This window comes from Rhincodon typus, chromosome 10 (genome assembly GCF_021869965.1).
Source record: "Rhincodon typus isolate 14 chromosome 10, sRhiTyp1.1, whole genome shotgun sequence".
Classification (NCBI taxonomy): Eukaryota; Metazoa; Chordata; class Chondrichthyes; order Orectolobiformes; family Rhincodontidae; genus Rhincodon; species Rhincodon typus.
The window spans coordinates 1,593,099-1,608,677 of record NC_063341.1 but is presented as its reverse complement, the minus strand read 5'-3'; the positions used below and the strand labels follow the sequence as shown (position 1 = coordinate 1,608,677).

The 15,579-nt window shown below is 43.8% G+C and overlaps 2 protein-coding genes across 2 annotated transcripts in view; one reads left to right on the top strand and one right to left on the bottom strand.

Moving 5' to 3' along the window:
* Positions 1-7,657, top strand: part of LOC109922222 (rab GTPase-activating protein 1-like) — a 152,084-nt gene extending 144,427 nt beyond the window's left edge. The window contains exon 9 of the mRNA XM_048602003.1: positions 7,560-7,657. Within this exon, the coding sequence (XP_048457960.1) occupies positions 7,560-7,657 (98 nt within the window). The remainder of the gene's footprint in view (positions 1-7,559) is intronic.
* Positions 7,658-14,256: 6,599 nt separating this feature from the next.
* LOC109923925 (rab GTPase-activating protein 1-like) overlaps positions 14,257-15,579 on the bottom strand; it is a 17,552-nt gene continuing 16,229 nt past the window's right edge. Inside the window, exon 6 of the mRNA XM_048602002.1 lies at positions 14,257-14,343. Within this exon, the coding sequence (XP_048457959.1) occupies positions 14,257-14,343 (87 nt within the window). The remainder of the gene's footprint in view (positions 14,344-15,579) is intronic.

Sequence of the window (15,579 nt, the reverse complement as noted above, 5' to 3'; positions counted from 1 at the left end):
GCTGTGTTCTTCCAGCCTCCTGTCTGTCTATCTTGGATTTGAGCATCTGCAGTTTTTTTGTCTCTAATTGTTTTTTTACAGCACCAGGATTAAATGGCTGACTTCATGCATTGAATTAATTTAATCTGCTGGTGAATTGTCCCATGTGAGGTACTGGAATAATATGTGAGTGGACAGTGGTAGGTCAAATTCACTGTGGGGCCATGCACTTAGGACTTAAACAAAATAGATGAGAATGTTATCTAAATGAGATGAAACATTGAAGTGTACATAGGGTACATTTACAGATATCACAAAACGCTAACGAAATTGTGTAAAAATCATTGAAAAGTCTAATGGCATGTTGGCCATTGTATTCCAGTTCTCTCAAGGTTGGAAGTTAGTGTTCTTTTTGTGGAAAGCCCAGGCTTGACTCCATCTGGAATTCTGGATTCAGTTCCAGCCTCCGCACCTCAGGAAGGAGATATTGGCCTTGGAGGGGGTGCAGCACAGATTTCCCAGAATGATCCTGGGATCCAAAAAGTTAAATTTTCAGGATCAGTTTCATAGCTGAGGCTTAATTTCCCCTGAGTTTAGGGGTGATTTGATTTAAGTGTTCAGTAGGATAAATGGGGAGAAAAAATTTCCATTGCTGGAGAATTCAGAAGAAGGGGACATAAGCTTCAATTAGAACAGGACAGTTCAGGAATTAGGCCAGAACACACTTCTTCACGCAAACCTTGTGGAAGTTGCTGGCTACATCGTGGAACAGGACTCTCCTCCGGCCTGTGACTGGGTCAAAGCACAGGATTCTCCTCCGGCCTGTGGCTGGGTCAAAGCACAGGGCTCATCTCTGGCCTGTGGCTGCATCAAGCCACAAGACTCATCCTGGGCCTCCTGGCTGAATCTACATTTCTTCCGTGGCCTGCTGGCTGCGCCTAGGCCTCACCTCTGGCCTGCTGGCTGCGCCTAGGCATCTTCTCCCCTGTCGGCCAAGTTAAAGGATGGAGGTATTCTTTCCTCGTAAGCTTCTCAGTGAAATTAGCTCTTTTCATGTTTCATTAAAATGCAGATACAAGTAACTGCACCTCTCCTGTTACTTTAGATCCACAGACAGCAATAACTCCCAACTCTCAACAACATTGAATGGATCACCTACAGCAATGATGAATGCACACAATGGCTCTGGTTGTTTTTAACAGCTTCGACCTTGAGTTACCTGTTGTGCTTTCCTCAATACACCTGACACCCTACACCTCTTCTTCAAGATAATGGCATTTCCTTTGAGAAATACTCTGTTCTTAGCTGACCTTCCATTCTTACAAAATAGCAGTTAAAATTTCAGTTTTAGGTGAAATCAGAATTTTGTCTCAGTGGCAACTCTGTGAGATGCAATATAAAAATACCATTAGCTGGAAAATGTTGAATGTGACATTTATTTCTTTTGGATGAAAGACAATGGTTATTACTTTTAGGCACTGTTTGAACTGTAGATATATTGCCTTTCAGAGAATCATAGAGTTGAACAATTAGGCCATTTAGACCATCCTATCTGTGCTGGCACCTTGGTGGAGCTAGTGAATCAGTCCCATCCTCCTGTTATATCCTTATAGACCTGCACCTTTAACCAATTCAGTATTTGCCCAATTCCCCTTTGCATGTTACTATTCAATCTGCCTCTCAGGCAACGCACTCTAGATATAACAGCCGATGGTTTAAAGAAAAGTTTCCTTATCTCACCTCAGGGTTCTTTGGAAATCACTTGGAAGTGTTTCTTCTGATTTACAAAACTTCTGTACTGGAAACAGTTTCTGCTGATTTAAGACCATTCTTGATTTTAAACTTGGCTGTCAAATCTCCTCCTTAATTGCCTGTGATTAATTTCTCTAATATCTGCACAAAACTGAAGCTCGGTAACCCTGGTACCATTCTAGTGAGTTTCCCTCACACCCTCAACAAACAATGACAGCAATTTGCATTTGTATAGCGATTTCAATGTAATAAACTGTCCCAGGAATTACAGAAGCATTGCCAAACACAGTTTGACACTCAACTATATAAAGCAGATGATAGAACCAAAACTCTGATCAAAGGTTTGGTCAAAAAGGTCAGAACTGAAAACGAAAGAGAGGAGAATTTTAGGGAGGGAATTTCAGAATTTAGGACTAAAGAGCTGCGGGCATAGCCCAGCAGTGGTGAAACAGTCAAAATTAGGGTTGCAAAAGTATCCAAAATTGGAGAAGCAGAGAGATCTTGGAGAGTTGTAGGAAGTTACAGACACAGTTGAAGGTTAGTCATGGTGAGAGATTTGAAAACCGTCCAACACCTTGACATTCTTTCTGAAGCCTGGTGCCCAAAATTTGTCCCAACACTCCAGCTATGCCTTAGCAGTGAGATATAAAAGTTCAATATAACCTCCTTGGTTTTGTGGCCTATGCCTCTGTTAATGAAACAAAGGATCTTATCATGCTACTTCTAAAGTCTTGTGTTCATAGATTCCAGGCCTCTCTGAAACCTTTAACATTTGTAGAATCTAGTTTAAAAACATAGGGACAATGAGCTAGCAGGAGTGGACCATTTAGCCCTTAAATTGTGCTCTGCCATTCAATAAAGTCAGGGTTAACCTGATCAGGACAGAACTTTGCTCTGCTTGTACCCATTGACCCTCACCAATTCGTTTGATCCTTTTGTAAATCAAAAAAATCTGTCTGACTCAGTACTAAATATATTCAATGACCCAGCTTCAGCTGCTTTCTGTGGCAGGGAATTCCACAGATTAGTGACCCTGTGAAAGAAGAAATTGCTTCTCATCTGTATCTTAAGTCGGTAACCCCATATTATTTCCAGCCACCAAAGACCGTGTTGGTCTGTTTGTCTTTGAACAATAAACCTCTAAATCTATTGGATGTGCTTTGCAGAGACTCAGTGCACAGATAGCATATGGCCTGAGGAAGAGCTGAACAGCTTTTGGTGGTGATCTGGATTCAGATCGTGGAGTTTTTGAAATGATCCATTTACATCGGCAGATAGGACAAATCGACGACTTCGGTGAATTTGAAATTGAAAGCTACTCTTAATCACAGTGATGATGAAGCTATAATTTATTGTTGCAAAAACCCATCTGCTTCAGTAATGACCTTTAGGAATAGTGATTTGTAGTCCTTACCCAATCTGGCCTACTGGTTATTCCGCAGCAATGTGGTTGACCCTTAACTGCCCCTGAAATGGCTGAGCAACCCACTCAGGACAAGGATATGAGGATACCTCACTTGTGAGACTGCAGATTGCAGATGACAATGTTATCTCCGCTGCGTCAGAAGAGAATCTTCAAGCCTCACTTAACACCTTTGTACAAGCTGACTGAAGAATTAGCTTCAGCCTGAGCCTCAAGGAAAATTCAGATCCTTCACCAACCCATCCCAGGTCAAGTTCTGGTTCATCCCTCCATTAAGATCAGCGGAGAAATCCTCCCAACATTTGGGAACATCTCCCTTACCGGAGAAGCTGCCTCTCATTTAAGGCTGACATTGATGCAGAGATTCAACATCACATCCAATCTGAGCACTGTCTTCAGATGCCTAAAGATGACAGTCTTCATATTATTATCAGTTTGAAGGAGACCTGACTGGAGTAGAGCAAGTACAGTCTCTCCTGGATAAAGGAGCTTGTTCAGAGCAGTATAGACATAAGATACTCAGTAGAACTTCCAGACCAGGAGTGTTTGGTTGGAAATCAGCGTTGGATTTTCAAAACTGAATCCCAAAACTTTAGAACTAGACTTGAATGAAGAAGTGTTCCCGATCCGAATGTCTGCGAAGGATTTTGGCTTAATGTTGTAAATCCCACAATATAAACAAACTTCCATTAACACTTTGCATCAGTGTTTCCTGTGGAGTAGGGTTTGGAAGCTAGAGAACTTGGGGGAAATAAATAGCGACATCTTAAAAATGTCCATATTACAGAGGAGGTGGTACTTGACGTCTTAAAATGCTTAAAGGTGGATAAATCCCTGGGACCTCATCATGTGTACCTAAGAACTCTATGGGAAGCTAGAGAAGTGATTGCTGGGCCCCTTGCTGAGATATTTGTATCATTGATGGCCACAGGTGAGGTGCCGGAAAACTGGAGGTTGGCTAATGTGGTGTCACTATTTAAGAAAGGTGGTAAGGAAAAGCCAGGGAACTATATACCAGTGAGCCTGACATTGGTGGTGGGCGAGTTGTTGGAGGTGATCCTGAGGGACACGATTTATATGTACTTGGAAAGCAAGGTCTGATTAGGAATAGTCAACATGGTTTTGTGTATGGGAAATCATGTCTCGCTAAGTTGATTGAGTTTTTTGAAGAAGTAACAAAGAGGATTGATGAAGGCAGAGCAGTGGACATGATCTATATGGACTTCAGTAAAGTGTTTGACAAGGTTCCTCATGGTAGACTGTTTAGCAAGGTTAGATCACGTGGAATACAGGAAGAATGAACCATTTGGATACAGAACTGGCTCGAAGGCAGGAGGCAGAGGGTGGTGGTGGAGGGTTGCTTTTCAGACTGAAGGCTATGACCAGCGGTGTGCCACAAGGATCAGTGCTGGGTCCCACAGTTTTTTGTCGTTGACATAAATGATTTGGATGTCAATGTAGGAGGTATGGTTAGTCAGTTGCAGATGACATCAAAATTGGAGGTATAGTGGACAGCAAAGAAGTTACCTCGGAGTACCACAGGACCTTGATCAGGTGGGCCAATGGGCTGAGGAATGGTAGATGGTGTTTAATTTAGACAAATGTGAGGTGTGTTTTGGAAAGGCAATTCAGGGCAGGACTTATATATTTGATGGTAAAGTCCTGGGGAGTGTTGCTGAATAGAGACCTTGGGCTGCAAGTTCATAGTTCCTTGAAAGTGGACATCACAGGCAGACAGGATAGTGAAGAGGGTGTTTGGTATGCTTGTCTTTATTGATCAGTGCGTTGAGTATAGGAGTTGGGACGTCATGTTATGGCTGTACAAGACATTAGTTTGACCCCTTTTGGAATACTGCATTCAGTTTTGGTTTCCCTGGTACAGGAAGGTTTTTGTGAAACTCGAAAGAGTTCAAAATAGATTTATGAGGAAGTTGCTGGTGTTGGAGGGATTGAGGTATGGGGAGAGGCTGAATAGGCTGGAGCAATTTTCCCTGAAGCATTGGAGGCTGAGGTGTGACCTTTATAAAGGTTTATAAAATCACGAGGAGCATGGATAGCGTAAATAGACAAGGACTTTTCCCCCTTGCGGGGAGTCCAGTACTAGAGGGTGTAGGGTTAGGGTGAGAGGGAAAAGATTTAAAAGGGACCTAAGGGGTAACTTTTTCACACAGAGGGTGGTGCGTGTATGGAATGAGCTGCCAGAGGAAGTGGTGGAGGCTGGTACAATTACAACATTTAAAAGGCATCTGGATGGGCATATGAATAGGAAGGGTTTAGAGGGATATGGACCAAATGCTGGAAAATGGAACTAGATTAATTTGGGGTATCTGGTCGGTGTGGACAAGTTGGACCAAATGGTCTGTTTCCACGCTGTACAGCTCTATGATACTATGAACTCAGGATTTGTTGCAGTCACCTGTTCTCTTAGCTTTAAGATCATGGTTCTGAAAGCTGTAAAGATTGACCCAATTCATTTTTAAACCCCTTCACAAAAATAGACCAGCGCCCATACACCACTTCTTTGATGTCTAAACTCTTAAAAATGTTTAAAATATATAAATCTCACATTTCACTGCAATTCATTATAAGGAACCAATCCTTCAACATGTGGCAAAAATAGATTATTAATTAGTAACATGCAGACCTAAAATATAAACTCTTTAAATATAAGCACATATTCAGCTATTTGTTCAGACATGGGATGAATAGGACAGCAAACAGAAACAGTTTTGTTTAGGAATGTCGTAGGTAAAAGAATATCAGCAAAAAAATTGTCTATCAGAGGTCCGAACAGAGAGGTGATTTCCTCGCAGTATTTTTTTTTGTTTTTTTTGGCACTGAAACCACTTTGTTGATGACTGTAGCGATCCCCGATTTGGTAGCATGTCTTGATAGTTTCTTATTGCAGTACTTTTGAGTATTATTTCTTTTCCACTTGGAGAGAGAGAAAGAGCAGAAGTGGGGTGGGGAGCTTTGGCAGGCTTGTGAAGGCTTAAGACCCGACTATCCGTTCTCTCAATTCTGTAACAAGCTGTCACTTGTAACAAATCCAAATCCTGTAACCGTTTCTTTTCCAATGTTATCTGATGCTAATTTCAGCAAAACAACACCACAGAGTTGCACATACCCTTCCAGCTTTGGATTATATTTCCATATGAAATATCTACAGTGCTTTCAGTCTTTCTCCTTTTCCAAATAAGGACACAAGATTTTGGAAGGTTACAGCCAATTTATTTTGCCTCTGGTTCTGAGGAAGGGTCACCGGACCCGAAGCGTTAACTCTGTTTTTGCCTTCACAGTTGCTGCCAGACCTGCTGAGCTTTTCCAGCAATTTTCTTTTTGTCTGTTATTTTACCTCTTCCCAATCTTTTCACGGTGACACGGTGACACGGTGGCTCAGTGGTTAGCACTGCTGCCTCACAGCGCCAGGGACACAGGTTTGATTCCAGCCTCGGGCGACAGTCTGGGTGGAGTTCACACATTCTCCCCGTTTCTGCATGGGTTTCCTCCCACAGTCCGAAGATTGTGCAGATTAGGTGGATTGGCCGTGCTAAAATTTCCCGTAGTGCCCAGGGACGTGCAGGCTAGGTGGATTGGCCGTGGGAAATGTAGGGTTATAGGGTAGGGGTATGGGTCTGTGTGGGATGCTCTTCGGGATGTCAGTGTGCACACAATGGGCCAAATGGCCTGCTTCCACACTTTAGGCATTCTATGATTCCTGTAAAAGTGAAGCTGTGTGATAGGTGGTTATTTTTGGAGTTTAAGCACCACCATCTATCATTGGAGGAAGATTTGGAGGAGAGGTTGGAATGCTTGTTAGCAAGTAGTTTGGTGCAAGGCCAGGCCAAGTTTTCCTTGTGGTATCTAGTCCAAGCATTCCTTCTCCTTGACCTCTGGGGAAAGTTGAAAACAAAATACAGAAATTTCTCATTCGGGGACTTCACTTATGAATTTGGTTGGGTTTGCTTTCTGCTTATGCAACAAGGTAGAAGTGAGTGAATGGCTGGCCCTGAGAGTCAGCCATTTTGAACTGCTCACTCAATTTGTCGCAGTCGTGCAGGATTAAAACTGCTCCTATTGGAAGAGTCATTTTCCCGCATTCAATCTGTTTGGGTGTGTTATGACACACTTCCATGGCCATCTCACATCCTGAGGGCAGAGCTGAACTCAAATCTTCTGACCCAGAGGTGTGGACAGTTCCACTCGCCCCAGGATCATTTAAAGGAAGCGTTTCTTGAAGAACGTTTATCTAATAAATTACTATGTACAGCAACAACACGTATGAAACCGTGGTCTTGAAATCATTGCTCCCGGTGTCTCCTGTGAGCTCATTGCTCTTTGGTTTCAATGTCTTCACTCTGTCCAATGCTGAGCATGGTCTCTTTCTCTTTCTACTGTCTTACAGAAAGTGATAATGAACTGTCGAGTGGCACTGGGGACGTTTCCAAGGACTGCCCGGAGAAAATTCTGGAATCGTGGGGGGAGTTGCTGCACAGATGGTGAGTACCTTAATTATCCAGGATGAAGTGAATCTGCTTTCTACTGCAGAACATGTTTATTGTTTGTTGCTAATTAATGGCATTTCCGCCAACTTACGGCATTTCCTTTACTGCTGCACACTATCATCATTGGTAATGTGAATGGTTGGAGAAACGAAACGATACATTGGTGTCCACTGAAATGTGTTGGAGGTGTTTGAGTCCCAGCTGTGCCTTACCTGCTTTTTCCCTGTTTACTTGTTCTCTGTCTCTCTTAGGTGCGCCTCTCTCACTTACACCTTCCTCTTTCTGTTGCTTTTGGTCTTGCTCTTTATCCCACTCTCTTTCTCTCTTTCTCTCTTGCATCTTGCTTAATCACATTCACCCACCATCTCACTTTGCCCTGTGTTCTCCCTCTGCATTCTTCACCTTGTGCACATCTTTTGTAGCTTTTTTTTCGTATTCATTTGTAGGCTGTGGGTGTTGCTGGCTGGCCAGCATTTCTTGCCCATCCCTAGTTGCCCTTGAGAAAGTGGTGGTGAACTGCCTTCTTGAACTGCTGCAGTCCACCTGCTGTAGGTTGACCCACAATGCCATTAGGGAGAATTCCAGGATTTTAACACAGCAATAATGAATGAACAGCGATACATTTCCAAGCCAGGATGGTGAGTGGTTTGGAGGGGAAGTTGAAGGTGGTGGTGTTCACATATGTCTGCTCCCCCACTAGATGGAAGTGGTCATGGGTTTGGAAGGTGCTGTCTGAGGATCTTTGGTGAATTTCTACAGTGCATCTTGTAGATAGTACACACTGCTGCTACTGAACGTTGGTGGTGGAGGGAGTGGATGTCTGTGGATGAAGTGCCTATCAAGTTCCTTGAGTGTTGTTGGGGCTGCACTCATCCAGGCAAGTGGGGAGTATTCCATCACACTCCTGACTTGTGTCTTGTAGATGGTGGATAGGCTTTGAGGAGTCAGGAAGTGAGTTACTTGCCACAGTGGCAGGCAGGGGCAGCAGTGTGTGACTGCGAGTGAGGCAGGTAGAGGGAACCCGCAGACAGGAACGCAGGAGCCGCAGCCCTTGACATTGTCCCACAGGTATGAGGCACTTGTTCCCCGCGTGGAAGAGGAACAGGGCTGCAGGAAGGATGAGTCAACTGACCATGGCACCATGGTCCAGGAGGCCATTCAAGAGAGGGGAGCAAAAAGACAGATTGTAGTTGTAGGGGATTCCATCATCAGGGGGATAGACAGTATCCTTTGTGAGCAGGATAGAGAACCCCTCATGGTGTGTTGCCTGCCTGGTGCCAGGGTGCGAGACATCTCTGACTGGCTTGAGAGGATACTAGAGAGGGAGGGGGAGGATCTAGTTGTTGTGGTCCACGTAAGTATCAACAACATAGGCAGGACTAGGCAAAAAAGACCTGTTTCGGGATTATGAAAAGCTAGGAACAAAATTAAAAAACAGGTCTTCAAGGGTCATAATCTCTGGATTGCTGCCTGAGCCACGTGCAAATTGGCATAGGGAGGCGAGGATCAGGGAAGTAAACATGTGGCTAAAAGAGTGGTGTGGGAAAGAGGGTTTCCTTTTCATGGGGCACTGGCATCAGTTCTGGAACAGGAGGGATCTACCGCTGGGATGGACTCCACCTGAACAGGGCTGGGTCCAGTGTTCTGGCGAAAAGGGTAAATAGGATGGTTGATAGGACTTTAAACTAGTAAGTAGGGGGGAAGGGAGAAGTGAGCGTAGAGGGAGAATAACAATTAATCTAAGGCAAAGCAGCAGGTTAGGTGACGAGGAAGCTTCAACTCCATTGAAAATTAGGAAAAAAGTTAAAGGGAAGGAGAACTCGAGAGCTGTAAGTAATGGAGGTAATAGGACCCAAAAAGAAGGTGCAAAAACTGGCATAAGGGCACTTTATCTGAATGCTCGGAGCATTCGAAACAAGGTGGATGAGTTGACGGTGCAAATCATGGCAAATGGGTATGATTTAGTGGCCATTACAGAGACATGGTTACAGGATGGTCATGACTGGGAGTTAAATATCCAGGGGTATCAAGCTGTTCGGAAGGACAGACAGGAAGGTAAGGGAGATGGTGTTGCTCTGACTTTTAAGGATGATATCAGGGCGGTAGTGAGAGATGATATAGGTTCTACTGAACAAAACGTTGAATCCATTTGGGTGGAAATTAGGAATAGCAGGGAGAAGAAGTCACTGATAGGTGTGGTCTATAGGCCACTAAATAATGACATCGTGTTGGGGCGGGCAATAAACATAGAAATAGCTAATGCATGTAAAAATGGTACAGCAATTATCATAAGGGATTTTAATCTACATATCGATTGGTCAAACCAGGTCGGTCATGGCAGCCTTGAGGAGGAGGGGTTCGTAGAATGCATCCGTGATAATTTCCTTGAACAATATGTAATGGAACCTACGAGGGAGCAAGCTATCCTAGATCTAGTCCTGTGTAATGAGACAGGAATAATTAATGATCTCACAGTTAGGGATCCTCTCGGAAGGAGCGATCACAGTATGGTTGAATTTAAACTACGGATGGAGTGTGAGAAGGTTAAATCCAGTACTTATGTCCTGTGCTTAAACAAAGGAGACAATGAAGGAATGAGGGAGGAGTTAGCTAAGGTAGAATGGGAGCAAAAACTTTATGGTGGGTCAATTGAGGAACAGTGGAGGACTTTGAAAACGATTTTTCACAGTGCTGAGCAGAAGTATATTCCAGTGATAAGGAAGAACTGTAGGAAAAGAGAGAGCCAGCCATGGATGTCTAAGGAAATAAAGGAAAGTATCAGATTGGAAAAAAAACACATACAAAAAAGCAAAGAGTAGTGGGAAACTAGTAGACTGGGAAATCTTTAGAGGCCAACAGAAAGCCACAAAAAAAGTTATAAAGAAAAGTAAGATAGATTATGAGAATAAACAAGCTCAGAATATAAAGACAGGCAGCAAAAGTTTCTATAACTATGTAAATCGTAAAAGAGTGGCGAAGGTAAACATTGGTCCTTTAGAGGATGAGAAGGCCAATTTAATAGCTGGGAATAAGGAAACAGCCGAGACATTAAACAGTTGTTTCGTGTCGGTCTTCACAGTGGAAGACACAAATAACATACTGAAAACTAATGGCAAGAAGGTTATAGCAGGGGAGGACCTAGAAACTATCATTATGACTAAGGAGGCAGTGCTGGGCAAGCTAATGGGGCTAAAGGTAGACGAGTCTCCTGGCCCTGATGAAATGCATCCCAGGGTACTAAAAGAGGTGATGGGGGAAATAACAAATGCGCTAGTAATTATTTACCAAAATTCACTGGACTCTGGGGTGGTTCCTGCAGATTGGAAAACAGCCAATGTGACGCCACTGTTTAAAAAAGGAAGTAGACAAAAAGCAGGTAACTATAGGCCAGAGATAGTAGGAACTGCAGATGCTGGAGAATCCGAGACAACAAGGTGCAGGGCTGGATGAACACAGCAGGCCAAGCAGCATCATAGGAGCAGAGAGGCTGACGTTTCGGGCCTAGACCCTTCATCAGAAAAGCCAGTTAGCTTAACTTCGGTAGTGGGGAAAATGCTTGAATCTTTTTAAGGAAGAAATAGCAAGACATCTGGATATAAATATCCCATTGGGAACATCCAGCATGGGTTCATGTTTAACTAATTTGGTGGAATTCTTTGAGGACATTACTTGCATGGTGGACAGTGGGGAACCTGTGGATGTGGTGTATCTGGATTTCGAGAAGGCATTTGACAAGGTGCCACACCAAAGGCTGCTGCATAAGATAATGTTGCACGGTATTGCAGGTAATGTATTGGCATGGATAGAGGATTAGTTGACGAGTAGAAAGCAAAGAGTAGGGGTAAATGGGTGTTTTTCTGGTTGGCGGTCAGTGGCTAGTGGTGTGCCTCAGGGATTGGTGTTAGGACCGCAATTGTTTACAATTTACGTAGGTGAGTTGGAGTTGGGGACTAGGTGTGGTGTGTCAAAATTTGCAGATGACACTAAGATGAGTGGTAGAGCAAAGTGGGCAGAAGACACTGAATGTCTGCAGAGGGATATAGATAGTCGAAGTGAGTGGGCAAAGGTTTGGCAGATGGAGTACAATGTTGATAAGTGTGAGATCATCCATTTTGGTAGAAATAACAGCAAAATGGGCTATGTTTTAAACGGTAAAAAATTGCAGCACGCTGCTGTGCAGAGGGACTTGGGTGTCCTTGTGCATGAATTGCTGAAGGTGGGATTGCAGGTGCAGCAGGTAATTAAAAAGGCAAATGGAATTTTATCTGTCATTGCTAGAGAGATGGAGTTTAAAAACAGGGAGGCTATGCTGCAGCTGTATAGAGTCCTGGTGAGGCCACACCTGGAGTACTGTGTGCAGTTTTGGTCTCCTTACTTGAGAAGAGATATACTAGCACTGGAAGGGGGTGCAGAGGAGATTCACTCGTTTGATTCCAGAGTTGAGAGGGTTGGATTATGAGGAGAGACTGAGTAGACTGGGATTATACTCATTGGAATTCAGAAGAATGAGGGGAGATCTTATAGAAACATATAAGATTATGAAGGGAATAGATAAGGTGGAGGCAGGGAGATTTGTTTCCGCTAGCAGGTGAAACTAGGACTAGGGGGCATAGCCTCAAAATAAAGGGAAGCAGATGTAGGACTGAGGTCAGGAGGAACTTCTTCACCCAAAGGGTTGTGAATCTGTGGAATTCCCTGCCCAGTGAAGCAGTTGAAGCTACCTTGCTGAATGTTTTTAAGGCAAGGCTAGATAAATTTTTGAACAGTAAAGGAATTAAGGGTTATGGTGAGTGGGCGGGTTAGTGGAGCTGAGTTTCAAAGATCAGCCATGATCTTATTAAATGGCGGTTCAGGCTCGAGGGGCCAGATGGCCTACTCCTACTCCTGCTCCTAGTTCCTATGTTCTTATGTATTCCCAGCTTCTGGCCTGCTCTTGTAGCCACTGTGTTTATGTGATCAATCCAGTTGAGTTTCTGGTCAATGATAACACCCAGGATGTTGATAGTGGGGAATTTGATGATGGTAACACTGTTGAATGTCAAGGGGCGGTGGCTAGATTGTCTCTTATTGGTGACAGTCATAGCCTGACATTCGTGTGGCGCGAATGTTACTTGCCACTTGTCGGCCCAAGCCTGGATATTGTCCAGATCTTGTTGCATTTGAACATAGACTGCTTCAGTATCTGAGGAGTTGCGAATGGTGCTGAATATTGTGCAATCATCGGCGAACAACCCCACTTCTGACCTTATGATGGAGGGAAGATCATTGATGAAGCAGCTGAAGATGGTTGGGCTGAGGACACTACCCTGAGGAATTCCTGCAGAGATATCCTGTACCTGAGATGATCAACCTCCAACAACCATGACCATCTTCCTATGTGTCAGATATGACTCCAACCACCGGACCGTTTGCCCCCGATACCCATTGATTCCAGTTTTGTTCGGGTTCTTAGATGCCACACTTGGTTGAATGCAGCCTTGATGTCAAGGGCTGTAACTCTCACCTCACCTCTGGAATTCAGCTCTTTTGTCCATGTTTGAACTAAGGCTGTAATGAGGTCGGGAGCTGAGTGGCCCTGGTGGAGCCCAAACTGGGCGTCACTGAGCAGGTTATTGCTGAGCAGGTGCTGCTTGATAGCACTGTTACTGACACCTTCCATCACTTTCCTGATGATCGAGAGGAGACTGATGGGGCGTTAATCGGCCGGGTTGGATTTGTCCTGCTTTTTGTGTACAGGACATAATTAGGCAATTTTCCACATTGCTAGGTAGATGCCAGTGTTGTAACTGTACTGGAACAGCTTGGCTACGGGGAGCGGCAAGTTCTGGAGCACAAGTTTTCTGTACTATTGCTGGAATGTTGTCAGGGCCCGTAGCCTTTGCAGTGTCCAGTGTCTCCAACTATTTCTTGATATCACGTGGAGTGAATCGAATTGTCTGAAGACTAGTGTCTGTAATGCTGGGGACCACTGGAGGAGGCCAAGATGGGTCATCCACTTGGCACTTCTGGCTGAAGATTGCTGTGAACACTTCAACCTTATCTTTTATACTAATGTGCTGGGCTCTTCCATCATTGAGGATGGGGATATTTGTGGAATTTCTTGAATTCAAATTCCACCATCTGCTATGGTTGGATTCAAACCTGGATCCCCAGAACATTAGCTGGGTTTCTGGATTAATAGTGTAGCGATAATACCACTAGGCTATTGCCTACCCTTCCCAGCTTTAACACCACACTCTGTCCATCACCAATACTCTATGTACAACTCTGCACCCTCTATGTACAACTCTGCACCCTCTCTGCCGTATCCTCGATGTGCTTTTCGGCCTGCCCGCTCATCCTGCCCTTCTCTCATTTGCCATCTTTTTGATTTTACCTTTGTTCTGTTGACAACCTCATGCTTGCTGCTGTGCCCAGGCCTTCTCTCTCTTACCTTCATGCCTTTCTCCCTTGCCTCCTCACCTGCACTTCACTCTCCCCCTCTGATTGATTGTCACTCCTCTATCTCAACCTTTCATAAGTTACAGTTGTATACTTGGTCTCTCTGCCTTGTACTCTTTTTCATGAACCTACTCTGTCTCGGTTACACTTTCTCTCTCATTTGTGCCCTTCCTTGTTCACTCTCTCTGCGACGCACGCTGTCTGAACTTCCTCTTCATTCTGTTTTTCATTCGAGGTAAAAGCCTTGGGATTGGGGTAGTGTTATTGACATAGACAGAGAACTGGTGGCAGACCGGAAATAAAGTGTAGGAATAAATGGGTCTTTTTCCAAATGGCAGGCAGTGACTGGTAAGGTATCACAGGGACCAGTGCTAGGACCCCAGCTATTCATAATATATATTAATGATTTAGATGAGGGAACTAAAGGTAATATCTCCAATTTTGCAAATAACACAGACTGGATGAACTGTGAGGAAGTTGCAGAGATGCTTCAGTGTGGTTTGGACAAATTGAGTGAGTGACCAATTGCATGGCTGATAAAGCATAATGTGGATCGATGTAGATTATGTTCTTTGGTAGCAAAAACAGGAAGGCAGATTATAATCTGAATGATGGTAAATTAGGAATGTGGAGGTGGAAGTGACCTGGTACACCAGTCACTGAAAGTAAGTATGCAGATGCAGTAGGAGATGAGAAGGTAAATGTTATGATGGTCTTCATAGTGAGAGGATTCAAGTACAAAAGCAGATATGTCTTGCTGAAATTATGCAGAGCTTTGGTGAGACCACACCTGGAGTATAGTGTGCAGTTTTGGTCTCCTTATCTGAGGAAGGATGTTCTGGCTATGGAGGGAGTGCAACAAACATTTACCAGGCTGTAAGGTTTCAGATCATCAAAATCCTCAGTTTTGTTTTCTTTTGTACCAGACTTATTCCCAGGATGACAGAACTGATATGGGAAGAGGAGCTGGATTGGGTAGGACAATATTCATTGGATTTAAAGAGTGAGGGGGGGAATCTCATAGGAATCTATATAATTCCGAAATGACTAGACAGGGTAAATGCAGGAAGGATATTCCCAATGACAGTAGAGTCTAGAACCAGAAATCACAGTTTAAGGATGGGGGTAGGACTGAGATGAGGAAAAGTGAGAGAGTATTGAATTCTTTTCCACAGAAAGCTGGAAAAACTCAGCAGGTCTGGCAACATCTGTGGGGAGAAAGCAGGGTTAACATTTCAAGTCCATGATGTGGAGATGCTGGTGTTGAACTGAGGTGGACAAAGTCAGAAATCACACAACAGCAGGTTATAGTCCAACAGATTTATTTAAAATCACAAGCTTTCGAAGCCTCGCTCCTTCGTCCTGTGACCTTTCTTCAGAACCAGAACCAAAACTTTAAATGTTATTTTAGAAAGAATTTGATGTAGTTCTTGAGATTAAATCAATCAAAGGATATGGGAGAAAGCTGAGTTAGATAAT